Genomic DNA, 27,318 nt, shown 5'->3' with positions numbered 1-27,318 from the left:
GAGGAGGCGTAGAGAAACACTTTCCTGGCCATCGAAAACTGCAGAGAGATCATCGCTCAGCGACGATACTGCCTTGGGTTCGGCGAGAATATGTCTAACCCATGAAGAGGGAGCGTCGCTTACCGACGATGCTGCCTTGGCTCTGGTGAGAATATGTCAACCCAAGAAGTAGAAGAGGAAACCTAGAGCAAGAGACAAAGACAATGTTGAAGCTCGAAGAGTGACCACAGTGGGTGAAGGAGCCAATTTTGGCTAGAAGGGCGGTGGCAACTTGGTTGGCGAAGAGGCCAGTGCGGCGCCCAGATTCGAAAGGTAAATCTCTGCAGAAGGTTGATAGTTTAGGTTAGGGTTTATGTGAAGATGAAGGGAGGATTGGAAAGAAAATGAAAGAGACTATATTGGTTGAGGGAAAATCGATTGTGTTGGAAAGGTAAGGTTGTATGTACAAAGTATGGCGAAGGGTGATTTGGAGGTCAAAAGGGTGGAGCGGAAGAGTAGTCAATCAGTTCCGCATGTGGCAGTCATGGAAGCTGCCCCTGCGGCGTCAAAGCCAGCAGTGATGGTGGAGAAGAACAGTAGAAGATTTCAAAAGCCATTGAAAAGAAAGGATCCGGGTTGCTAAACCAAAATGGCTCTGATACCATAATAATGTTTGATTAATCCATCACACATAGATGGTCTGAAAGTTATCTTATTTATAATCAAGTACATTACAAGTATACAGAAAGAGTAATAAAGGGAAATAACAATAAATGGAAAGGTACATATCGTAAGAAGGCAAATATCTAGATATTTACCTTCTAATAAAATATCAAATATGATATATATGGTAACCTATAATTTATTACTAAATATCCTTAACAGGAGCTTATGCTCAAAGTGAATAATATCATACCATTTTGGAGAGTCTCATTCCTAACATGGTATCAGAGCGAGGGTGTAGGGTGTCTGATCTCTTGAAATTCTTAGTATGCTCTGTGGTTGCAGCTCTGTTTGATCTTCCATACTAGAAATGATTTCTTGAGATTATTAGTGAGTGAATTTTTTTGTGTCGCAAGTAGTATGTGATTTATGGTTTTGTGTTGAAAAAAACTTGTTTGGTATTACTATGATATAGCCAACACGATGGGTGAGTTTCTTTGTGTCGTGAGTAGTCTGTGACTGTCGAAAAAACTTGTTTGGTATTACTATTATATAGCCAACACGACGGGTGATTTCCAAATCGTTTGAGGATTCCAGAAACTCAACAACAATAACTACAACACTTGGCAACATGCATGATGTCCTATTTATAAAGACAGGACTTTTGGGAGACCGTTAGCGCGCGGGAGTGAAACTAAGCCACCAAAGGAGGATTGTAACGGTACCTTGTGCAAATGGAGACCACGGTCGGAGAAGAAATGGGAGCTACACAAGTGAAAGTCGGAAGAACAATAAGTCATCTACCAAACGTGGATACAAAAATGGTGACAAAGGAAAAAACCATCAAGAAACTACACAACCTAGGAGATCTCAGAAGAATGACAATAACTCTCAAGGGAAGACAATCGGAGAGATTTGCTACGCTAACTCTCAAGTGGAGAGAATTGGAGGTATTTGCTACATTTGCAGGAAAAAAGACTACATGTCCAGGGATTGTTGGTCTAAAAAGGAGATGAAGGATGAATGGATCATAGAAGAAGACGAATTAGAGCTCATGATAATGATGGGAACATATCGATTACGACTATGACTGGATCATTTGATTCAAGATGCTCAAACCACAAAAAGGAGATGGAGGATGAATAGGATGCAGAGACAATATGTTTCATAGATGAAGACGAACTAGTGCTTATAGAAATGATGGGAGAACATATCGATTACGAGGATGACTAAATCATTGATGACCGACGATCACACGGTGCAATGGAAGTGGAAGTGGGTGGCTTAAGACCTCATATTTGAAGTAAGATTATTGAAGGAAGATTAAATAAGATGGATTTTATTCCTTTAATAGCATTGAACATTATTTATTAGTGATTTATTTGATTGAAATACATAGTTTGTGGATGATTATGGGCAGAAGGTAACTTCATAGTTGGGTTCAGCGCTGCATGTGAAAGTGCTGTTTTCATCGTCATAAGCATAGCTATAAGCCTGGGGGCATTGGGACTCGAAGATCTTGGCAGAGTCGCTTGGTTGACATACTTTTGGGTCGTTAAATTCGGCTGTGCAACAATCCTTTGGGAGGTTAGATGCGAGGCATGAGCTCTTACACCCAATCACGATCCCATCAGCCGTCCTGACTTGCAAATGTAATGGGCAAACTCCATTCACATCTGCAGAGCATTTGGGGGACACACACTGTCCTGTTCCGCCATTTGTAGTTATGGACATGGGTAAGTTGAAGCCATCCACAAGGCTGATATCATAGAAATCTAAGCCTCCGTTTGGTGCCAATGTGAATTCAGCTAACGTAGCTGGTGGAATTCCTCCAGCGCCATTGCAATCTCTAGAGCCAGAGGCACAATCTCCCGTTTCACAAGAAAACCTTGAAGAGTCATCTGTGAAGCAGCGGGTTCGAGCCCAAATCCTACCAGTCCATGGTGTAGGGACATTGAGAGTTTGGGACTCTGTTGAAGCTAATTGAAATCCAGTCATGGCGAGTTGGGGTTGTCCGCTACCGCTTGTTAACGTAGCTGGCCATATGGTATGTCCACAATTGTTTTTAACAACAATGGTAGCTGCATGGGCTGTTTAACAACACCATAATCAGACACAAGGGTATTATTTTGAAGAACACACAACAAAAATGAGTATTAAGGTAAGGTGATTATGTATTATGTATACTTACAAGAGGAGAATAGCAAAGCAAGAGTGAAGAGGGTTGCTTGGATGAATGCCATTTCAACAACTTTCTTCGATTGCTAAGTAATATGGTGAGTCGTATTGAAAATGGGATATGGGTACCTTCCTATTTATACTAAAAGTGGATGAATTTGGCCAAGTCAAATTGTAAAGGCTGCTAATTTTGTCTATTACAAAGTTGACCATGTATATTCAATTGTGTATTTATGCATACTTTTGTAATATACATTCAAACCCATGTCTGCCCGAAATGTATAATTATGGATAACTATAAATTCATAATAGCTGCCCCAATTGCAATTTGTATAATACCCAAATTCATGTCTCCAAAATATCTTTCATTTCAAAATTTTGAAAGAAAGCAAAGGATATAGGCTAAAAAGAAATAAGAATCAACCACCACTTTAATAGCATATAACATAGGTAAGAAAAATTGACATCTTATCACATCTTTGTATAGTACATTTTTGGGCATTTTAGCCCTGGTGGGTATAGACATGATTTTGGTGAACGATCGTACACCCTTGTATTGACATGACAAGAATAATAAAAACCTAACTACACATGAAATCAAGTACAAGGGATTTGGAACATGCATACGACTATGACAAGACCGGGACATTCGATACGCAGCCACAAGTAGCACGCCTTAGACAAGCATGACCGTGACAATGAGCGTGCAATTTACTTCCATGCAAAAGTGAAAGGGGTGAGTTTTGTACTCTCTAGTCTAATTGCAACACTAAGCCTATTATAACTTGAATTATAGCCCGCCACGAAAGTTTCTAAAAAATTTGGAGTGTTGGGCAAGTAGAAAAGAGCACGAGCAAAACAGGTATGGCCAAGTAAGTAGTCATTAAGATTCCCTTAAGAGATACTTGTAGGGATAATTAGAATTTGCTAGCATGCCGACATAATCTGCCTTATATTTGCTAGAATATGCATATCTAGATCATTGAAAAGATAAGCATGTTATAAATGATGTTATAAATGATGTTACAAATGTCTTAAATACCCTTTAGAATGAGATTTATAAATGGCTCGGTGTATGAAATTTTCCGTTGTGCTTGATAATTTATAATGAAAATGAGATCCGTACTCCAGGTGATTGATTGAATTATCTCCCTAATGAATTTGCACGTATGTTTTGTGAATGTGAATTATGCTTTTGGTGATCTTGAAAATGCAAAGTTTACTCCAGGTGATTGATTGTGGTATCTCCCTATTTGAGCATGTATGAATGCTCATAGTTAAGAATATGGTACTAAAGTTGGGACGATTGTATGTTGACATAGGTCAGGACATAGGTTCGAGCTAAAATTAGGGCATAAGGACAACCACCCATAGTAAATGTTTATTTTGTAAGAGATTTTCTTTTCTCAAGATCACACCTCCTAACCTTTCTCTATATCTAGCCATTTCAACTCTTAGATACCTTTCCTTTCAGGTTCAGTTTTAGTGAATTTGAAATTATGTAAATTCCTATATTTAGAGGGTTATCATTGTAATTTTTTAAAAAAATTTATAGTCATTCGACCGATTAGAAGAAATGTAACACCGTCTACATAGAAAACATTATCGAATGAGACTATTACAACATTAATTAAGTAAAAACGTGTATGTCAAATGGTACAAACGTGTATGTCAAATGGTACAAGAAAAGTCAATATATATATATATATATTAGGAAAAATTTTATTTATCATAACAAGTGGTCAAGAAAGCTAAGTGGCCCAAATTCAGCTGAAAAACGGAATGAAAAGAAATATGCAAGAAGAGAATTAAAATAAAATAAAAAATAAATAAATAAAAAATAAAAAAAAAAAAAGAAGAAGAAGAAAGTAGGCCATACATTTGCGAGACGTGTATGATTATGGTAAGAAATTCCCAACATATCATAAGATTCACTTTCTAAAAAATCTGCACTTTTCCCAACCCAAAATAAGACGCAATGTTGAAATGGAGTCTCACTTTGGCTAATTTAGGAAATGATCATTTGTTTATAAGTAAACTATATTGTTATGAGATCTTTTGAGGAAGCCCAAATAAAAGTCGTGAGAGCTTATGCTCAAAGTGAATAATATCATACCATTTTGGAGAGTCTGATTCCTAACATGGTATTAGAGCGAGGTTGGTGTAGGGTGTCTGATCTCTTGAAATTCTTAATATGCTATGTGGTTGCAACTCTGTTTCATCTTCTATATCAGAAATGATTTCTTGAGATTATTAGTGAGTGGGTTTTTTTGTATGACGAGTAGTCTGTGATTGTAAGTTTTGTGTCGAAAAAACTTGTTTGGTATTGTTGAAATATAGCCAACACGATGGGTGAGTTTCTTTATGTTGTGAGTAGACTGAAAGTTTTGTGTCGAAAAAACTTGTTTGTATTAGTGTGATATAACCAATACGATGGGTGATTTCAAAATCATTGGAGAAATCAAGAAACTCAACAACAATAACTAGAACACTTTGGCAACATGCATGATGTCCTATTTATAAAACAAGACTTTTGGGAGATAGTTAGCGGGAGTGAAACTGCACCGCTAGGGGAGATTCTAACGGTGCCTTGCGCAAATGGAGACCACAGTCGGAGAAGAAATGGGAGGAATCACATTAGAGAGTGATAGAGGGTGGAGAAGCACTCTACACGAGTGAAAGTCGGAAGAACAATAAGTCATCTACCAAACGTGGATATAAAAATGGTGACAAAGGAAAAAAACCATCAAGAAACTTCACAACCTAGGAGATATCAGAAGAATGAATAACTCTCAAGTGAAGAGAATTGGAGGTATTTGGTACACTTACGAGAAAAAAGAGCACATGTCCAGGAATTGTTGGTCTAGAAAGAAGATGGAGGATGAATGGGATGCAGAGGCAATATGTGTCATAGGAGAAGACGAACTAGAACTTAGTGATAACTCTCTAAAGGTAGAGTCATATCAAGTCTTTTTGTATTTAATATAGCACTCTTATTCACCATTTTCTCATTATTTACCCCATTTATTCTACTTAGTGAGCATGAAATCGTTTATTGCTGTTCAATATGAAAAAAAATATGATTTGGCATAAATCGAACTTAATTGTACATTTAATTGAGTTATGTGGTAAAATCTCAGACATTTATGCTGAACTATGGAGGAGCAAATCTGGAAAAAAATGAGGGATGACATAGAAATTTTAAATCCACATCAGCAGTCCAAGTGGGTCATTGATTACCTCATGAGAAACATCCTATGTGGACAACTTATTCCTTTTGTGTTAGGGAACCCATGCTCAATATAAAAGGAAAAGGAAGGCCAAGAGGAGGAGAGCCACACTTTGGGGAGAAAAATCGAATTACACAGCAGCAGCCTCTGCTGCAGTGTACTGCTGTGAAACCAGAGAAGAATAAGAAAACCCTAATCCAGCAACTGTTGACAGCAAATGGAAGAGGAGACCGACAAGGATTGATTAGGGCAAAGAGGTGGACGTGAGAGCTCAAGAGAAGGGAACTTCTATTGACGAACGGCAACAAACCGGGATAACTCTCTATTTTCTTATTCTCTTTCCTTATTCCATCAATTTTACATGATGAAGATGCGGATTCCTCTGTTTAATTTAGTTTGTATGGAGAGCTAAACTTTATAGGGGAGGCGAGAGAGTTTTATATAGTTTAAGTATGTTGACGGTATGATTTTAGTTTATTAAAGAGTTGTTTTTAATGATTTACATGTGTGTTTAATTAGCTACTTTACATACATAATTGTTCTCTTATTCGGGAGAAGAGAGGGAGCAATGCCTCTTTAATACTCTAGTTCCATAGCAAGGAGACTTGAAGGGTAATAGAAGGGTTAGGAATAATTCCTCTCCTAAGCCTTGTTAATAGAAATTACAACAATTATGAAAATAATCACCATTCATGACCCTCGGAAGTGGGCTTGGGAATCTATTGGAAGGAACTAAAATCTACCACAAAACTCAACAACTCATCTATTTAATCTGTCTTAGTCGAACCTTCCTCATTATAGTTGATTTTCTTATCATTTTCTATTTTTCGACAGTAGTGGCACTCTGTTTTAGTTTTGTTTAAGTAGTTAAAATCACCAATACCCATTTGAATGTTACAAAAAAAAAAAAAAAAAAAAAAAAAAAAACTCACTTAATTTACGGCAATAAAATTAACCAAAAAGATAGATTCCCTGTGGAATCGATAATTTACTCATTACTTACTACTAGTGTATACTTGCACTTATTCTTGTGAATTTTACATCATTTTATTATATACATCCACAAGCGATCACTCAGGGTAATAATGGGAAAACATATCGATTACGAGGATGACTGATCATTGATTCAGGAAGCTCAAACCACATGACTGAAGATATCAAAAAAGGAGATGGAAGATGAATAGGATGCAGAGGTAATGTGTCATAGAAGAAAATATCGATTACAGGGATGACACCTAACATGGAATAATATCATACCATTTTGGAGAGTCTGATTCCAAACATGGTATTAAAGCGAGGTTGGTGTAAGGTGTCTGATCTCTCCAAATTCTTAATATGCGATGTGGTTGCAGCTCTGTTTGATCTTCTATATCAAAAATGATTTCTTGAGATTATTAGTGAGTTGGTTTTTTTGTGTGATGAGTAGTCTGTGATTGCAAATTTTGTGTCGAAAAAACTTGTTTGATATTATTGAAATATAGCCAACACGATGGGTGAGTTTCTTTGTGTCGTGAGTAGACTGCAAGTTTTGTGTCGAAAAAACTTGTTTGTATTAGTGTGATATAACCAATACGATGGTGATTTCCAAATCGCTAGAGGAATCAAGAAACTCAACAACAGTAACTACAACACTTGGGCAACATGCATGATGTCCTATTTATAAAGACAGGACTTTTGGGAGATCGTTAGCAAGAGTGAAATTGCGCCACTAGAGGAGATTCTGACGGTGCCTTGCGCAAATGGAGACCACAGTCGGAGAAGAAAGGGGAGGAATCACATTAGAGAGTGATAGAGGGTGAAGAAGCACTTTACACAAGTGAAAGTCGGAAGAACAATAAGTCATCTACCTAACGTGGATATAAAAATGGTGACAAAGGAAAAAAAACCATCAAGAAACTTCATAACCTAGGAGATATTAGAAGAATGAATAACTCTCACGTGAAGAGAATTGGAGGTATTTGCTACCCTTGCCGGAAAAATGGCCACATGTCCAGGGATTGTTGGTCTAAAAAGGAGATGGAGGATGAATGGGATGCAGAGGCAATATGTGTCATAGGAGAAGACGAACTAGAGCTCAGGGTAATAATGGGAAAGCATATCCATTACGAGATGACTGATCATTGATTCAGGATGCTCAAACCACATGACGGAAGATATCCAAAAAGGAGATTTCAGATGAATGGGATGCAAAGATAATGTGTCATAGAAGAAGAAGCTAGCGCTCATGGGAGAACATATTGATTATAGGATGACTGGATCATTGATTCAGAATGCTGATTCAGAATGCTCAAATCACATGACTGGCGATGGTACAATGGATGGAGTGAGAGCTCATACATTTTAAGATTATTGAAGGAAGATTAAATAAGATGGATTTTATTCATTCAATAGCATTGAACATCATTTATTAGTGATTTATTTGATTGAAATGATTGTAGAAATAATCTAGACATATATATGGTTTGTGGATGATTATGGGCAAAAGGTAACTTCATAGTTGGGTTCAGCGCTGCATGTGAAAGTGCTGTTTTCATCGTCATAAGCATAGCTATAAGCCTGGGGGCATTGGGACTCGAAGATCTTGGCAGAGTCGCTTGGTTGACATACTTTTGGGTCGTTAAATTCGGCAGTGCAACAATCCTTTGGGAGGTTAGATGCGAGGCATGAGCTCTTACACCCAATCACGATCCCATCAGCCGTCCTGACTTGCAAATGTAATGGGCAAACTCCATTGACATCTGCAGAGCATTTGGGGGACACACACTGTCCTGTTCCGCCATTTGTAGTTATGGACATGGGTAAGTTGAAGCCATCCACAAGGCTGATATCATAGAAATCTAAGCCTCCGTTGGGTGCCAATGTGAATTCAGCTAACGTAGCTGGTGGAATTCCTCCAGCGCCATTGCAATCTCTAGAGCCAGAGGCACAATCTCCCGTTTCACAAGAAAACCTTGAAGAGTCATCTGTGAAGCAGCGGGTTCGAGCCCAAATCCTACCAGTCCATGGTGTAGGGACATTTAGAGTTTGGGACTCTGTTGAAGCTAATTGAAATCCAGTCATGGCGAGTTGGGGTTGTCCGCTACCGCTTGTTAACGTAGCTGGCCATATGGTATGTCCACAATTGTTTTTAACAACAATGGTAGCTGCATGGGCTGTTTAACAACACCATAATCAGACACAAGGGTATTATTTTGAAGAACACACAACAAAAATGGGTTATGTATACTTACCGGAGGCCAACAGCATAGCAAGAGTGAAGAGGGTTGGTTGGATGAATGCCATTTCAAGAACTTTCTTCGATTGCTAAGTAATATTGTGAGTCGTGTTGAAAATGGGATATGGGTACCTCCTTATTTATACTAAAAGTGGATGAATTTGGCCAAGTCAAATTGTAAAGGCTGCTATTTAAGTTGACCATGTATATTAAATTGAGTATTCATACGTAGTTTGGTAATGCACATAATAAGGCCATGTCTGCCCGGATGTATATTCTCATTAACTTTAACTCATAAAAGCTGCCCAACTTGCAATTTCTATATTACATATATTCATGTCTGCAAAATATCACTCGTAAATATGTTTAACAACGATTGCCATTTTTTCTTATCTGACGAACAAGTATGTCATGTGAGGAGCAAACTGTACCCATAATCTTGACATATTATCGAGTCTTGAAACAAGTTTGACAAAAAATTGTTGTATGAGACGTGAGCAAAAGAATGCATTGAAAATTATTTGAAAAGAAGCAATGTTATAGGCTAAAAGCGAATAAGAAACAACCACAACTTCAATAGTATATAACCTAAGTACTCCCTAAAATACATTTTGCGGCATTTTAATCCTAGGTGTAGGCATGATTTGGTGAATGATTATACACCCTTTTATTGACATGACTGAAATAGTAAAAACCTAACCACAAATGAAAGCAATTAAAAAGAGTTTGGAACAAACATACGTCCTACACAATATGATTGGAAAATTTGTTTCACAGCCATGACAACACGTCTTGGACAAGCATGACCATGACAATGAGCATATGTATAACTTCCCTGCCCGAGCGATAAGGGTGAGTTTTTACCCATTTTGACCTTTGTTCGACTGCTTTCTAGTCTAATTTCAATACCAACCTATCATAACTTGAATTAGGGCCGGCCACTAAAGTTTCTAAAAATTTTGGAAGTAATCATTTAAATTCTCTTAAGAAATATGGGTAAGAATCATTAGAATTTGCTACCATGCAAGCATAATTTGCCTTATGTACCTAGAATATGAATATTTTAGGACATTGAAAAGATAATCCTGTTAGCATGATGTTTCAAATGTTTGAAATGCCGTTTAGAATGAGATTTTTTTAACTGCATAGTGTATGAAATTTCTCTGTTGTGCTAGATAATATGTAATGAGAATGAAATCTATATTCTAAGTGATTGAATGACTTATCTCCATGTTGAGTTTGCACGTATGTTTTGAGAATGTGACTTGTGCTATTGGTGATGGTTTGAGTTATCTTATTGATCAGCTTGCATGTCTAATTTAAGAATGAGATCTTTACACTAATCGATTGACGGTCTTATCTTCCTATTTAAGCTTGCCTGTACAGAGTTAAGAATAGGGTGCTAGAATTAGGACAACTTTATGTTGATATAGGCCAAGACATAAGGTTAGAGCACTAGAGTTAGGACATAGTGACAACCTTCAATGCCCCCAAGTTTCATACCCTAAATGAGTGACATCGCTACATGCATACTTTAAACACGTGTAGAATCTCATATTAAATACTTTTAAAATAAGGTCATGAACATTAAATAAAGATAACATAGCTTTTGAACTTAAAATACATTCGAATAAAACACCTATCAATTATTAGTTAAATTGAATGCTACTACCCTATCATGATCTATCCTGACTTCCATAGCCTTTCCAGCGTTCACTGTTATCCGTGCATGGGAGCTTTACCTATAACTAAAAATATGAGAGTAGCATGGGGCTTGAGTATTTTAAGAAATACCAAGTAAGTCACAAATACTGAGTAAGCCACCATACTGTTGGGGTTAACAATACAATCACACACATAACATGATTGAGACCTATCTTAAAACTGTCACATGACCTTGGACTCTTTCAAGTTTCGGGTAAGATTGGATATGTGATACTTCCCCTCACACGGCCCACATATGCGCATATGGACTGACCAAGCAGACTCATATACGTACCCCTTGGGCCTACCATGGTCGGGCTTAATGCATTATACGTCGTCGGATGTCACATAAAAGGAAATACCTGCATGATATCATGACGAACATAAATATCGAATGTATGCGTTCATACAACGTAACATAACAGAAAAGTATTCTGATGCACATGACAACATACATGCCTGTCCCCATGATTTACATTCAAAACATAACATTAACATCATTTATTTTCTTATTTCATCCATGAAATATTTCATACTTGTATTAGGTATACATGGTAAACATCACATAATCCATTCCCGAGATAACATTTCTTCCATACATTTCATTTTACTCGTAACATTTCTTACGATCACATCAACAAAATTAAAATCATATAGACAACAACCTTATCTCTAATTCTCCTTTCCTTCCATGTTCATTTCTACCTGAATTTTACATTCCATAAAATTCCTAAGCAAACAAATAGAGAGTTATCATTGTAATTTTCAAATTTTTTCTAAAATTTTTTTTGTCATTGGGTGAGAAGTAATGTAACACGTCTAGGGGTGTACATTCAACCCGGCAACCCGACAACCCGGACCAACCCAACCCGAACTATAAGGGTTGGGTTGGGTTGGATTAGCATTTCGGGTAGGGTTGGGTTCATTTTTCTGAACCCGAACTGAATCGGTTCGGTTTCGGGTTCATGGACAAAACGCTCGGGTTGACCCGAGACAAATAAAATATATAGAATTATTTTTTTATATTAATGGGTTTGCCAGAGTGGTACTGAGGTTAGTCCATGAACATTTACGCCCGAGTTTGATGCCAACTAAATGTAGGTTAATTTGTTACAATTTTCGCTCGTTATTTTTATTGATATTTTTTTTTGTCAATAATTATAGATTGATTTGTGTTTGTTTGAGAACTTTTAATATATTTTATTTAAGATTGTATCCGAATTAATTATAGATTGTGGATAAATAAAACTTAAAAAAAAAAATTGACAACCCAACCCGGACCCAACCCGAACCCAACCCGAAAATAGAGGGTTGGGTTGGGTTGGGTTGTGAAAAATTTTGGGTTGGGTTGGGTTACCAATCCAACCAACCCGAACTTTTGGGTTGGGTCAAAAAAATCCCCCAACCCGACCCAACCCGGACCATGTACACCCCTAAACACGTCTTAGAAACTACAACAATATTATTGCTTTATAATAGCGGTTAAATGTAGATTTCAAATTTTGTATGTCTCTTAATAACCACTAAATACAAATTCAATTACTCTTACAACTTATCCCTCCTATATCTAACAATCATTCAACTTTTAATAATTTCTACTAAATTTAAATTCAATCAGGAAACTTTCAACTTTCCATGATTGAAAAAAACCGCCATAAAATAAGTATTTTTTAATGTCTAGCACATTTTTTAAAAGAAAAACAAGTTTTTTTTTTTAAAAAAAAAAATTATTTTGTTATTTTAGTTTTAAAAATATTGCAAACAAATTGGAGAAGAATGGCTGGTGGCGTGGAGAATGAAGGAATGAGTATTGTGGGAAGAAATTTAGTTTGAAATGAATGATATGAATTTGGGTATTATACAAATTGCAATTGGGGCAGCTATTATGAATTTATAGTTATCCATAATTATACATTTCGGGCAGACATGGGTTTGAATGTATATTACAAAAGTATGCATAAATACACAATTGAATATACATGGTCAACTTTGTAATAGACAAAATTAGCAGCCTTTACAATTTGACTTGGCCAAATTCATCCACTTTTAGTATAAATAGGAAGGTACCCATATCCCATTTTCAATACGACTCACCATATTACTTAGCAATCGAAGAAAGTTGTTGAAATGGCATTCATCCAAGCAACCCTCTTCACTCTTGCTTTGCTATTCTCCTCTTGTAAGTATACATAATACATAATCACCTTACCTTAATACTCATTTTTGTTGTGTGTTCTTCAAAATAATACCCTTGTGTCTGATTATGGTGTTGTTAAACAGCCCATGCAGCTACCATTGTTGTTAAAAACAATTGTGGACATACCATATGGCCAGCTACGTTAACAAGCGGTAGCGGACAACCCCAACTCGCCATGACTGGATTTCAATTAGCTTCAACAGAGTCCCAAACTCTCAATGTCCCTACACCATGGACTGGTAGGATTTGGGCTCGAACCCGCTGCTTCACAGATGACTCTTCAAGGTTTTCTTGTGAAACGGGAGATTGTGCCTCTGGCTCTAGAGATTGCAATGGCGCGGGAGGAATTCCACCAGCTACGTTAGCTGAATTCACATTGGCACCCAACGGAGGCTTAGATTTCTATGATATCAGCCTTGTGGATGGCTTCAACTTACCCATGTCCATAACTACAAATGGTGGAACAGGACAGTGTGTGTCCCCCAAATGCTCTGCAGATGTCAATGGAGTTTGCCCGTTACATTTGCAAGTCAGGACGGCTGATGGGATCGTGATTGGGTGTAAGAGCTCATGCCTCGCATCTAACCTCCCAAAGGATTGTTGCACTGCCGAATTTAACGACCCAAAAGTATGTCAACCAAGCGACTCTGCCAAGATCTTCGAGTCCCAATGCCCCCAGGCTTATAGCTATGCTTATGACGATGAAAACAGCACTTTCACATGCAGCGCTGAACCCAACTATGAAGTTACCTTTTGCCCATAATCATCCACAAACCATCTATATGTCTAAACTATTTCTACAATCAAATAAATCACCAATAAATAATGTTCAATGCTATTGAATGAATAAAATCCCTGAATAATCTTTACTTCAAATATATTTGCTCCTTTTTCTACCTCATTCTATGTCTCATTATCAGCTCTGAGGGCCACCCCGTTTCCATTGTACGGGCCCTTGCTTCCGTTGCACGATTGTCAGTCATATGATTTGAGAATTTTGAATCAATGATTTAGTCATCCTCGTAATTGATATGTTCTCCCATCATTCTCGTGCTAGTTCGGTTGAACACAACTCTTTTTATGGAAAATACTCACACTTTATTAAAACCAATCAAGGAGAGATTTACAAAAACACCCGGTATAAACTACTACTTTTGCTTGTGATTTCATATTTATACTAGATAGTAGACAATCTTCCTAAATTTCTCAACATTTTCTCTGGAATACCTAAATATTTTCGAAAATTTATTCCTAAAATCCCTAGATCATTTTCCTAAATTTATTCCTAAAATCATTTTCTTAAAATCCCTAGATCATTTTCCTAAATTTATTCCTAAAATCATTTTCTTAAAATCCCTGGATCATTTTCCTAAATTTATTCCTAAAATCATTTTCTTAAAATAAATATAATTACTCATACAATACAATGGTTGGGCTTAACACTATTGAGCTAGTGATTATATTTCAACAAGTTCGTCTTCTTCTATGACACATATTACCGGTACCTCTGCATCCTATTCATCATTCATCTCCTTTTTGGATATTGTCAGTCATGCGGTTTGAGCATCCTCAATCAATGATCCAGTCATCCTTGTAATCGGTGTGTTCTCTCATCATTACCCTGAGCTCTAGTTCGTCTTCTCCTATGACACATATTGCCTTTGCATCCCATTCATCCTCCCTCTCCTTTTTAGACCAACAATCCAACATGTGGCCTTTTTCTCGCAAGTGTAGCAAATACCTCGATTCTCTTCACTTGAGAGTTAGCTTAGCAAATACCTCCAATTCACTTCACTGGAGAGTTATTGTCATTCTTCTGAGATCTCCTAGTTTGTCTACTTTATTGATGGTTTTTTTCCTTTGTCACCATTTTTGTATCCACGTTTGGTAGATGACTTATTGTTCTTCCGACTTTCACTTGTGTAGAGTGCTTCTTCACCCTCTATCACCCTCTAATGTGATTCCTCCCATTTCTTCTCCGACTGTGCCCATTTGCGCAAGGCACCGTTAGAATCCTCCTCTGGCGGCACAGTTTCTGGTAGGTTTTGACATAACTAAGCCAGAAATATAAACCATTGAAGTTTGAAGTGATAATATTATTGAATACTGACTTTTATAGCTTTAAAACTAACCACAAATATTAGAAACAAAGGTCGGAAACAAATCTAGTAAACAGATCTGGAAAATATTTAAACTAAATACTAAAAATACTCCAATCCCTCCCTTCAACTTATTTTTCTTGATTCTGCACACCAAATTCTGAACTTCCAGAATGCTTCTAATTTTATAGGGACCACAAAATAATAAATTAACAGTTTTTTTTTTTTTTTTTTTTTTTTTTTTTTTTTTTTTGTAAGATCTCTAAGAAAGTGAAATCTTACTCTTATGTGTTTGGAACGTCCATTTGAGTATCCTCCACATCCAAACAGCTTGACATGCAGAGGCACTAGCAGCAACAAACTCAGCTTCTGTGGTTGATAAGGTGACTATAGACTGCTTACGAGAAGACCAAGCTACCGCTCCTCCACTCATCATAAACACATAGCCTGAAGTACTCTTGCTATCTTGCATGTCTCCAGCATAGTCACTATCAGTAAATCCAATTAAATCACTAACTTCTCCCTTTCTATAAAATACACCATAATCTACTATAACTTTTAAGTACCTTAAAACCCTTTTAGCTGCTGCAAAATATTGTAGTGTTGGACATGCCATAAAACGATTAATCAAACTTACAACAAACATGAGATCAGGACGAGTAGCTATGAGATACATCAGACTTCCCACTATTTGTTTATACAAAGTTACATTTTGCACAATTTTCATCTTTGCCAATTTTCTGTCCTAGAACAATGGGATAACAAACATAATTGTAATTCTCTATGCCAAATCGATTTAAAACTTTAGCAGCATACTTTCTTTGACATATAAAAATACCATCTAATCTTTGTATTACCTCTGTTCCAAGAAAAAATCTCATCTGACCTAAGTCAGTCATATCAAACTATTTCTTCATGGAATGTTTAAACTACTCCAATAATTTTTCATCGTCTCTAGTAAATAAAAGATCATCAACATAAATGCTTACAATAAGAATTTTACCTCCCTTCCTCTTGATGAAGAGTGTCTTACATTGGAACTGCTCTTGAATCCTAATCCTTCCTTGATGAAGTAGGATTCTATTCGACTAAGCCAGGTTCTAGGTGCTTGTTTTAATCCATAGAGAGCCTTTTGGAGTGTACACCGTTGTTTTTCGACAATCGGAGGGAAATCCTTTTCTGGTGTGAGAGGAAATCGTTTGACGGGAAGAGAGAGGAAAGTCGTTGGAAGAAAATAAAACCAGTAAAAATAAGAGAGAGAGAGATAGAATTGCAATTTTATTTGCTAAAAAGGAGGTGATTTTTTCTTGTCAACACATTCACCTATTTAAACCATTAACTATCCTAAAAATGTTGTAGAGTGACCAACTAAATCTGTGCCATTTATTTTGAAATGGCCGCCTACAAAATTGGTACTCCATTAGACGTGTTTGTCAAATGGTCAAAGGAAAATATTTAATCAAACTAATTAAAACGTGTAAACCTAAATAAGGAAACCAACAGACTTTTATCTAACATTCTCCCCCTAAAACATGTGGTCAAACTAATTAAAACGTGTAAACCTAAATAACCCGATCTCTTGTTCGAGCTCCATCTTCGGTACCTCTTGTTCGAGCTGGCGCGCCTGCCAGTCAAGGTGGTTCACCTCTTCCCATTAGGTCTTCCATCTTCCGGTACCTGGCCAAGAGGTTGACTAGTTGCTCTATCTCCAACTCTAGGATGTAAAGGCGGTTTGCCGTGCATCGAACTTGCGTGAGCAACCGTCGTCGATCATCACGGATTCTAAGTAGCCCGCGCTTGATGGAAATGTGGCAGCCGGCCTTATCGAGTTGACCCAGGCTCAGAATATTAGCCTTGAGCCTCGAGATGAAGTAGACGCCGGTCAGCTTGTGGTGCTTGCCTCCCTTGCCAACGAACAGGATGGTGCCACGCCCTTCGATTTCGCCGACGGAGCTGTCGCCGAATTTTACCGTCCCGCGAATCCCCGAGTCAAGCTCGGAGAACGCAGACTTGGCCCCGATCATATAGTTTGTTGCCCCCGTGTCGAGGACCCATCACCAGTGCTCTTACTGCTTACCTCTTTCACCGATTTGAGCGAACACTCGCTCCTCCTTCAGTTGAATTGGCTCCCCAGCCGGTGCCTTTGTTATGCACAGTTGGAGCTCTTCCTCGGGTTTGACACTCACCAGAGCAGTTATGCCGTCGTCGATTTTCTCCATGGATTTGGGGAGCTCTTCCTCGGGTTCGACACTCACCGGAGCAGTTACGCCGTCGTCGATTACCTCCATGAATTTGGGGAGCTCTTCCTCGGGTTCGACGCTCACCGGAGTAGTTATGCCGTCGTCGATTACCTCCGTGGATTTGAGGAGCTCTTCCTCGGGTTCGACGCTCATCGGAGCAGTTATGTCGTCGTCGATTACCTCCGTGGATTTGGGATCGAAATTAGGGACATCAGGTAGGACTGATGCAGTCACCATGAAAAGGGCCGGCTCGTCCTCCTCGGATTGAGCCACTTGGGCCTTCTCGGCCGTCTCCTTGTTCCTGAGCTTGCTCCAGCAATTCTTGCTCAGGTGACCTCTCTTCCCACAGTACGAGCACTGGATTGGTCTGTCATCAGTCGGCTCCTTCTTTTGATTCGCCTCTTTCCTGCGCATGCGCCCGCGAGATTTTCATGGCTTCTTACCGCCTTTGTGGCTGGAGGGCCCATTGCTCTCGCTGGTGTCGTCACGGAGCTTTAGGCGTGCAAGCCATTCCTCCTCAGTGAGGAGTAGACAACCCTCATTGTCGACAGCTGAAACGGTATTTTTCTTCCGTTGCTCGACGTTACGCAGTCTTCCGGTCACCTCTTCCACCGTTAGGTCGTTCACGTCAAGCATTGTCTCAATTGAAATCGCGACTTGCTCGAGGTGATTGGAGATGACCTGCAGCATCTTCTTCACGATTTCTGTCTCACTCATGCTGCCACCGAGAGTGGTGATGCTGTTGGCGAGCCCCGTGATTCGCATTGAAAAATCATCGACGGATTCGCCGTCCTTAAAGCTGATCTCTGAGAGCTCATTCCGCAGCTGCTCGATGTTGGATTCCCGCAATCGCTGTACACCGACCTGACGGGATTTGATTCCCTCCCAGGCCGATTGTGCAGTGCGCTTGGTGGAGAGAGACGCCAGCATCTCTGGGGGCACAGACCGTAATATGGCGGCGAACGCCAGCCGATCCTCCCAGTACTCGATCGTTTCTCCTTCCTATGGCTTGACAGCGTGCCATAACCCTTGCACCTGTAGGTTGACGCGCATCAACAAGGTCCACTCGTTGTAGTTGGACCTTGTCAACATCGGATACTAAACGATGGCGGTTGTTCTCTCCCTGATCACTCGTTCAATGACAACTCGACGTCGGCGTCGACCTCTTCGTGGTGGTGATGGAGATGCCGGCACTTGGCGGTGACGTGGAGGAGTAAGTGAGCCTGCTCGGGATGGACCCCACGATGTGTTTATTTTTGCGCTTTGCATTTTCTTCTACTCAAAAACCTAAGACCTGTGCGTTGTTAGGTCGTCGCTCTAACCACTTGAGCTATTCAACTTGATTGTTGATAAGGTTGGCTCCTCCGCAATGGTATAACACCGATGGCTTCAACCGGGCTCTGATACCACTTGTTGTTTTTCGACAATCGGAGGGAAATTCTTTTCTGGTGTGAGAGGAAATCGTTTGACGGGAAGAGAGAGGAATGTCGTTGGAAGAAAATAAAACGCGTAAAAATAACAGAGAGAGAGAGAATTGCAATTTTATTTGCTAAAACGGAGGTGATTTTTTCTTGTCAACAGATTCACCTATCTAAACCATTAACTATCCTAAAAATGTGGTAGAGTGGCCAACTAAATCTGTGCCATTTCTTTTGAAATGGCCGCCTACAAAATTGGTAATCCATTACACGTGTTTTTGGTCTACAAAATTGGTAATCCATTCCACGTGTTTTTGGTAAAGCTAAATCTGGTAAAGCTATATATAGTAAACTGAACTATATATATACCACGGTAGAGCTTTAAATATGTAACTTTCTATTCTCTGTATTCTCTCTTGTTGTACATACTTGAAGTCATCAATACAAATTCCTTTAGTCAGCGTTCTCCTTGCATTTTCTCTCTCCTGTTCTTTGGGTTCATCTAGATCGAGTGTGTGCGTTGTTGTGCGACCCTAACATCAAGGTGCACAAGCCTTTGTAGCTGAGATGACCAACGATGGTGCCAAAGTGTTGATTGATCCGTATTTGAAACTTGGAGGCATCTTTCTTCGTTTGTTGTGGTAGATGGTTCAGTACGCAAAATAAACTGCCGATTTGCACTCATAATTGACTCTACTATTTTTCCTTTTTGTGGATGATAAATGCTACATACACCATCTTTAAATAGCACTGCTACTCCTTTTTCTTGTAGTTGTCCAACGCTGAAAAGATTATTTTTGAGTTCAGGTACCCAATACACATTACTAATAGTGCAACGAACCCCAGCCAAAGTTAATTTCATTGCACTCTTTCCCATAACTTTCATACTTGTATTATTTCCAAGTTTGACAATGTGGGAAAATGTCTTGTCTAAGCTTGAAAATATACCTTCACTTGCACACATATGATTTGAGCAACTAGAATCTAAGAACCAAGCATCACTCCTTTTTGCTTCATGTTTTTCCATATGAGCCATTAATAGTCTTCCAGCTCTGGATAATTCAATTCCTTATTCATCTTTGGACATTCAGACAGAAAACGACCCAAGTCATGACACCTATAACATTCAACAATTGCTTTGTTGAAAGTTGATCTTCCTCTTCCACGTCCTCTGCCCCTGTAACTTCATCTTCCTCTATTACTTATTTTCGTTCGTTCTTCGACTTTTAGAACTTGTTCCTCTCCATTAATGTTGGATCTTCGAAATTTTTGTTCATGCACCACTAATGAACTTTGTAATAAATCAATGGACATGTTATCAGTATTTTTGGATTCCTCAATGGATACTCCAACATAAGTAAATTTTTCAGTCAAGGTACCTAGAAGTTTTTCTACAATTGTCTTGTCTGGCATATCTTCTCCATTGCTTCTCATCTTGTTGGAGATTATCATCACTCTTGTAAAATAATCTATGATACTTTCATCTTTGTTCATCTCTGGGATCTCAAATTCTCTCCTTAATGCATTAAGAAGAGATTTCTTCACTTTTTTGTTTCCACCAAATTTTCGCTTCATTGAGTCCCAAACAATTTTGGCTGGGCGACGATCCAAGATTTGTTCAAAGACAGTACGATCAATTGCCTGGAAGAGGTAATGCTTTACTTGGTGATTTTTTAGTCTAACATCATCAACGTGGCCCTTTTGTGCCTCAGTCAGGATTCTTCCTTCCTCTAGTTCTGAGAAACCAACCTCCACCACACTCTACATAGACCCTTTGCTCTAAGCAAATTTTCCATCCGCTCACTCCAAGTGACCATCGAATTGAGGGATCTTCGCTAAAGTTTTGTCTTCACTCATACTCTCTCTATTTGATCACTAAAAAATTGCGGCTCTCGTACCAATTGTTAGGATTTGACATAACTAAGCAAGAAACCTATACAATTGAAGGTTGAAGTGATAATATTATTAAATACTTTACACATAACCATAAATAGAAACTAACCACAAATCCAAATGGTACACAAATCTAGAAAATATTTATACTAAATACCTAAAAATTCTCTAACTATGTTGACCTAATCAAATTCTTCTCATAGTTTCACTTCCGCTAATGATCTCCCAAAAGTCCTGTTTATAACATCATGCATGTTGCCCAAGTGTTGTAGTTATTGTTGTTGAGTTTCTTGAGTTCTCCAACGATTTGGAAATCACCCATCGTGTTGGTTATATCACACTAATACAAACAAGTTTTTTCAACACAAAACTTGCAGTCACAGACTACTCACGACACAAAGAAACTCACTCATCGTGTTGGCTATATTTCAATAATACCAAACAAGTTTTTTCGACACAAAACTTGCAATCACAGACTACCCATCGCACAAAAAAGCCCACTCACTAATAATCTCAAGAAATCATTTCGGATATAGAAGATCAAACAGAGTTGCAACCACATAGCATATTAAGAATTTAAAGAGATCAGACACCCTACACCAACCTCGCTCTGATACCATGTTAGGAATCAGACTCTCCAAAATGGTATGATATTATTCACTTTGAGCATAAGCTCTCATGACTTTAATTTGAGCTTTTTCAAAAGATCTCATAACAATATAGTTTACTTATAAATAGATATCATTCCCTAAATTAGCCCACGTGAGACTCCATTTCAACAATCGTCTGTTTTTGGGTTTGGAAAAGTGCTAATTTTCCAGAAATGAAATCTTATGATATGTTGGGAATTTCTTTTGATAATCATATGCGTATCTATGGCCTACTTTCTTCTCCATTTTTTTTTTTTCATTCTCTTGCATATTTCTTTTCATTCTTCAACTGGATTTGGGCCACTTATTGCTTTCTTGACCACTTTTTATGATAAATAAATTTTTTCCTAAAACACACGTTTTTACTCAAATTAGCGAGGAATCTTTTCCTTTTACCATGTCAATGCATTACCATATTTTAGCTCGCCATTTGGGCCGTGTTTAGGGTAGAATTGTTATTTAAACAAGTTAATTTAATGAGAAACAAATCATTGTGTTTTTCATCAAAGTCAAATCACAAGCTTTCGTTCTCTGTTATTTTCTTACCGTTTCTATTTTCATTCTTCTTCCAATAAATTTTCTTCTACTATTTTTCCTCCGTCAACCATTTCCTCTCACCAACCCAAATTCATCGGTCAAAAAACATCAGGGCTTACTATTAATGGATCCCTTGAACATGTTTTCTTCTCTAAGTGAGGTTGGATCCAAATATGAAGTGTTCTAAAGGGAGGATGCATTTACAAAATTTTTGTTATCGACGAATATGGGCAAGAAAAAAATAAGTATAAGTTTATAAAATAAAAAATGAAATTGATTATGCAATCACTATTACGTTCAAGTTATGAAACGTACTTCTCACGTTATTATTTTGAACTCACAACTTTCAAAAGTCGTAATATCATTGGTCATGTAGTCGAGTAGCAAAAGTCAAGACGTAACTATTTACAAAAGTTTAAAAAATGACTAAATATCATAAATACATGTCTTTTCTAAGACTTGAGAAGTAAGTGTCTTTTAACATGGATTTGCCCCCTAATTATATAAAGAGAGAAAGGTCGTGGGAATCTTGCAATGTTAAATAATCCCGAGTTGGGTCGAATTAAGAGATTTTTTAGATTAGCTCAATTGTTCGACCAATAAATTTTTTCAACTCAAATAACTCGCTTAAATAATGAACTCAACCTAATTCAACCATACATTTTTAGACAGTAAAAAATTAAATTAGTAAAATATCTATTCATTTAGTTTCAAGCATTTAATTCAGATTTACCATTCAATTTTTTTAATATATAGTGTTTAAGAATCATAAATAATAAAACAATAGTTATGAAATAAAATAAATAAATATTATATTATATATATAATTGTATAATTCCTAAGAATAAATGAATATTTTAAAATTTTCTATTTAATCTAATCTAATTTTAGTGATAAAAAAATTTATTTATTTGAACTTAACTCAACTAGTTCAAATAAGTTCATAACTCAATTCAATATGTCAAACACAAACAGAACACGATATGTTAATTAGAATATTAATTAAAAAACTATAATTTTTTTTTGTAGACGGTTAGATATATTAATTAAAAAATTTGGGTTAAAATACGTCTACATCCAATGAACCTTTAGGTGTGCTGGTTTTGAATTAAAATATATTTAATAAGCTTTTAACCATTAAAAATATTCAATTAGGTCTTATTAAATTATAAAATTGAATATTTAAAAAAAAAAACTTATTAAATATAAAATTAAATTTTGGCCATCAAAGTCTTTTCATTTCTCCTCTTTTTTTTTATTTCGTTTTTTTTTTTCCTTATCGTTCCTCCATTTGAGGGTGTACTTCAACCCGACAACTCGACAACCTAGACCAACCCAACTCAAACTATAAGGGTTAAGTTAGGTTAGGTTGGATTAGCATTTCGGGTAAGGTTGGATTGGGTTGGGTTGGATTAGCATTTCGGGTAGGGTTGAGTTCATTTTTCTGGACCCGAATTGAATCGGTTCGGTTTTGGGTTTGTGGATAAAACATTTGGGTTAATCCGAGCCAAATAAAAATATATAAATTATATTAAGAATTTTTGTATTAATATGTATGCTAGTGTGGTACCTCGACCTCTCTAAGGTCACCCACGCCCGAGTTTGACGCCAAGGATGATGATCTATCCTTATCTTTTTTTTCTTACTTTTAATCAATTTCCAAGAAATGTCTGTGTATTTAACATATTTAGTTTTATGACAATGTTGAACTATGTTAATGTGTTACAATTTTTGTTGTTATTTTTATTACAATTTTCGTTGTTATTTTTATTGATTTTTTTTTATGTGAATAATTATAGATGGATTTGTGTTTGTTTATGAACTTTTAATATATTTTATGTACGAATAATTATAAATTGTGGATAAAAAATTTTTTTTTAAAAAAAATTGACAATTAGACAATCCAACCCGAACCCAACCTAAAAATAGAGGGTTTGATTGAGTTGAGTTGTGAAAATTTTCGGGTTGGTTTGGATTACCAATTTAACCGACCCAAATTTTTGGTTGGGTAAAAAAAATTTCTTAACCCAATCCAACCGGAACCATGTCACTCCTACCTCCATATTTTTTTTCTATTTTTTTTTTTTTTACTTTGTTTTTGTGTATTTTACATTTATTCCTCCTTTTATTTTTCTATCTTACTATTTTAAATTTTATTATTATTTTTATCATATCATTATATACTCCACTTTAATTTTTGAACTATCATATATATATATATATATATATATATATATATATATATATATATATATATATATATATAATTAATTAATTAATTATGGCGGTACTAATTATTTATGATTAAACTATTATTTTATTAAAATCATTAATTTAGAATAATTATTAATATTAATAGCTAAATTAATAAAAAAAATATCCTTAAATTTTTAATTTTTCATAATATTCTCTTAAACTTTTTAAAAAATCTGAAAAAATATCCTTAAACTCTAATAAAAAATAAAAAATAAAAAAGATTTGGATGAAAACTATTAACCCTCATTTAAAAAATATCCTTAAATTTTCAAGTTGGTTTCAAAATTACTTCCTATTGCTAAGTTTCAAAACTTTCATTAATAATTTTAAATTTTTTTATAAAAATTCAAAAAATATTTTTATGATTACCACATTTGAAAAATACTTATGGAAGTAAGATTATGTTAGTATATAATATGAAGTGTCCACCGATAGTTTTTGTCTATATATTAATGGTAAATTATTAAAAAAAATAATTTATAAAGATAAAAAAAGTCAAAATTTTGTAGATATTTTTAAAAACATAATACCAACCACCATTTTTTTAAAAAAAAAACTTTTTATAAAAGTTGGCATTAATAAAAAAAAAAATTTTAAGTTCGAGGGTATTTCTTAAATACTATTAAAATTTCAAGAATTTTTTTTAAAAAAAAAAATTAAAATACTAACCGTTTTAATCCAAAATTTACTTTAATAGTATTTATTTAGGTTTTTTTTCGAAAGTTTAAGAGTATTATGGATGCTATACCTATCAAAGTTGGCGAACGCTTCTGTAACCTTAGACTCATTATGTTGTTCGACTGAACTCATTGGCTCCGCGTCCACCGAAAGTAGGTTACCTTCGTCATCGTCAGCATTTGGTACTCTCTCGATAGCTTATCTCGTTCACTTCAAGGCTTTGGTGTAATGACCCGTAAACCCAAAAGAAAGAAAAACATCAAAAAAAAAAAATGGTAGCGGAAAATGATGTTCCCATTGTATTCATAATTCAAAATAATTAAAAAAAAAAAAAAAAAAGTCAACTTATTTGGGTAATTGAAATATTTAACTATTTGCAACTTCAAAAAAAAAAACATTTTGCAACCTGAAGTATTTGAATGGATATTATTGACTAAGTTTTATTATAATTTTTATATCAAATAATGAGTGGTAGAGCAAATAATTTCAATATCAATTAATATTATCCACATTAATGACCATTCAATTAAATATTATTGTCTCTAAAATATATATATTTCAAGAGCTTGGTAAGCATAGATAAGCTATCATAAGCATGAACATCTTATCCTCAGTTCATGGGGGAAAACGAAAGAAAAATAAATAAAATAAAATAAAATGTTATTTTATTATGGAGAATTATTGAACTATTTTAATTAAATTAACAATTAAGCTCTATTTTAATAATTATCTCATAATTCATGTTAATATCAAGAGAAAAACGTACGAATATAACGTTTTAAACTTTATCACGGTGCTTAGAAAGTTGTAAACTATTCTCTAATAACAATCTGTCTCGATTGATAGAGTACTTTTTTGTTAAGTAATTGTCTATCGATTTAATTTTAAAAGGTAAATCGTTATAATTGATATCAGAACCTCGGTTATAGGTTCGGTAGACTCATTTCTCCATAGTCAACTGAAAGTAACATCTTGTCATAGCCAAGTATGTAATATGCCTACTTTTAAATAAGCTTGCAAAAAGTGTTGGCTGTAACGTTCCGTTAATGAAAAAAAAAATAAAAAATCGAAAATCCGACGAAGACCCAAGAACTCTGGCGAGCGCATGAGGTCAATGCAACGTGCATGTAAATGAACGTACAATATGCATGAGGTTCCTAAAATTTTCATCTTAAATTATTCTGATAGGAACCCTGTGCATATTGTATATTCATAATCCTGTGAATCCTTCACATGTTACCTAATTAACACTCACATAAGCTTTCATACATTCATCATTTGTATTAGAAAACTCTTCATCATAACGCAGCATGACATGTCGTACGTGCACATCATCATAATATGAGATATCATTATAGTGTGTCATTTCGTCATCATGACATCATCATATCATCATAAATTTTATTTTTAAATCAAGGACGGTTGCAATAACTTCTAAATTTTAATTTTAAAAAATATAAAAAAAAAATAAATTGTCTAACATAATTTAATTAACTTAAAATTAAATTATCCATAATTCAATATTTTGAATACAAACAAACTCACAATAAAAAATGTCATCTCATTTTTGGAATATTTATTTAACTATTTGTAACTTAAAAAAACGTTTAGTTTACAATTTTAAATATTTGAATGGGAACTATTGACCAAGTTTTGTTATAGTTTTATACCAAATAATGAGTGGTAGAACAAATAATTGCAATATCAATTAACATTATCCACGTTAAGTAGAGGCTGATGTTTGACCTATTAATAGATAAAGGAGTCGAGACAACGACTTTTAAAGCTGTTACAACCACTAAATGACCTCCAATACAAGTGGGAGGACGTGAGTATGAATTCATCTATGATTTGCCAAAGACATAAGGGTTGTACGGTTGTTTGACAAAGCCACGTATCGAGTGGATAAGTGGACTCTATTGTGAAAAAATGATAAATATCATATAATTTTATCAACCGTAAAAAATGATATTCATGCTCAAAATTATAACGTTTCTTGAATCTTACTATTTTTGGAGCTCCAATGAAACACGATTTTCCAATCAGCTTCTCTCTCGATGTCCTTAACAAGAACGGCTCAATATGTCCCCTTAATGCTCTATAAATAATACTTAGAAGAAAACATCCATCTAGGAGCCCGAATACAGAAAAAAAATCACAATATAAAATCTATAGTTCCTTTTTTTTTCAACTTGAATGATTCAAAAGCATAGATCTATGAAGGATGAACTTTCATAAAGGATGCTACGCTGAAAAGCGGATCTGAGTTTGAATTTGATTTTGTTTTACTATTTTATTTTATATTTTTTTGTGTCCTTTAATATATTCACCAAATGCTTCTAAAAAGGACCAATCTAGCGTGTTTTTAGAGACCGTACTTGA

At 35.9% G+C, this 27,318-nt stretch overlaps 3 protein-coding genes across 3 annotated transcripts; 1 reads left to right on the top strand and 2 right to left on the bottom strand.

Annotated features, from left to right (window-relative positions):
* Window positions 1-1,965: 1,965 nt before the first annotated feature.
* Window positions 1,966-2,915, bottom strand: LOC147789175 (thaumatin-like protein 1b). Its single transcript, XM_087118170.1, has 2 exons — window positions 2,834-2,915; window positions 1,966-2,732 (listed from the first exon to the last, which is right to left on the bottom strand). The coding sequence occupies exons 1-2, from the start codon at window positions 2,883-2,885 to the stop codon at window positions 2,053-2,055; spliced, it is 732 nt and encodes a 243-aa protein (XP_086974296.1). The 5' UTR covers window positions 2,886-2,915; the 3' UTR covers window positions 1,966-2,052.
* A 5,509-nt stretch (window positions 2,916-8,424) lies between these two features.
* Window positions 8,425-9,199, bottom strand: LOC147789174 (thaumatin-like protein 1a). Its single transcript, XM_087118177.1, has one exon. It carries the CDS (start codon window positions 9,108-9,110, stop codon window positions 8,523-8,525), a length of 588 nt encoding a protein of 195 aa, XP_086974303.1. The 5' UTR covers window positions 9,111-9,199; the 3' UTR covers window positions 8,425-8,522.
* A 3,866-nt stretch (window positions 9,200-13,065) lies between these two features.
* On the top strand, window positions 13,066-14,043 carry LOC111776352 (thaumatin-like protein 1b). Its single transcript, XM_023655782.2, has 2 exons — window positions 13,066-13,147; window positions 13,249-14,043. Exons 1-2 carry the CDS (start codon window positions 13,096-13,098, stop codon window positions 13,926-13,928), a joined length of 732 nt encoding a protein of 243 aa, XP_023511550.2. The 5' UTR covers window positions 13,066-13,095; the 3' UTR covers window positions 13,929-14,043.
* Window positions 14,044-27,318: the final 13,275 nt, after the last annotated feature.

This window comes from Cucurbita pepo, chromosome 15 (assembly GCF_057944985.1).
Source record: "Cucurbita pepo subsp. pepo isolate OVF chromosome 15, ASM5794498v1, whole genome shotgun sequence".
Taxonomy (NCBI): Eukaryota; Viridiplantae; Streptophyta; class Magnoliopsida; order Cucurbitales; family Cucurbitaceae; genus Cucurbita; species Cucurbita pepo.
Note: the sequence above shows the minus strand (reverse complement) of the source record. Positions and strands in the feature narration are given on the sequence as shown.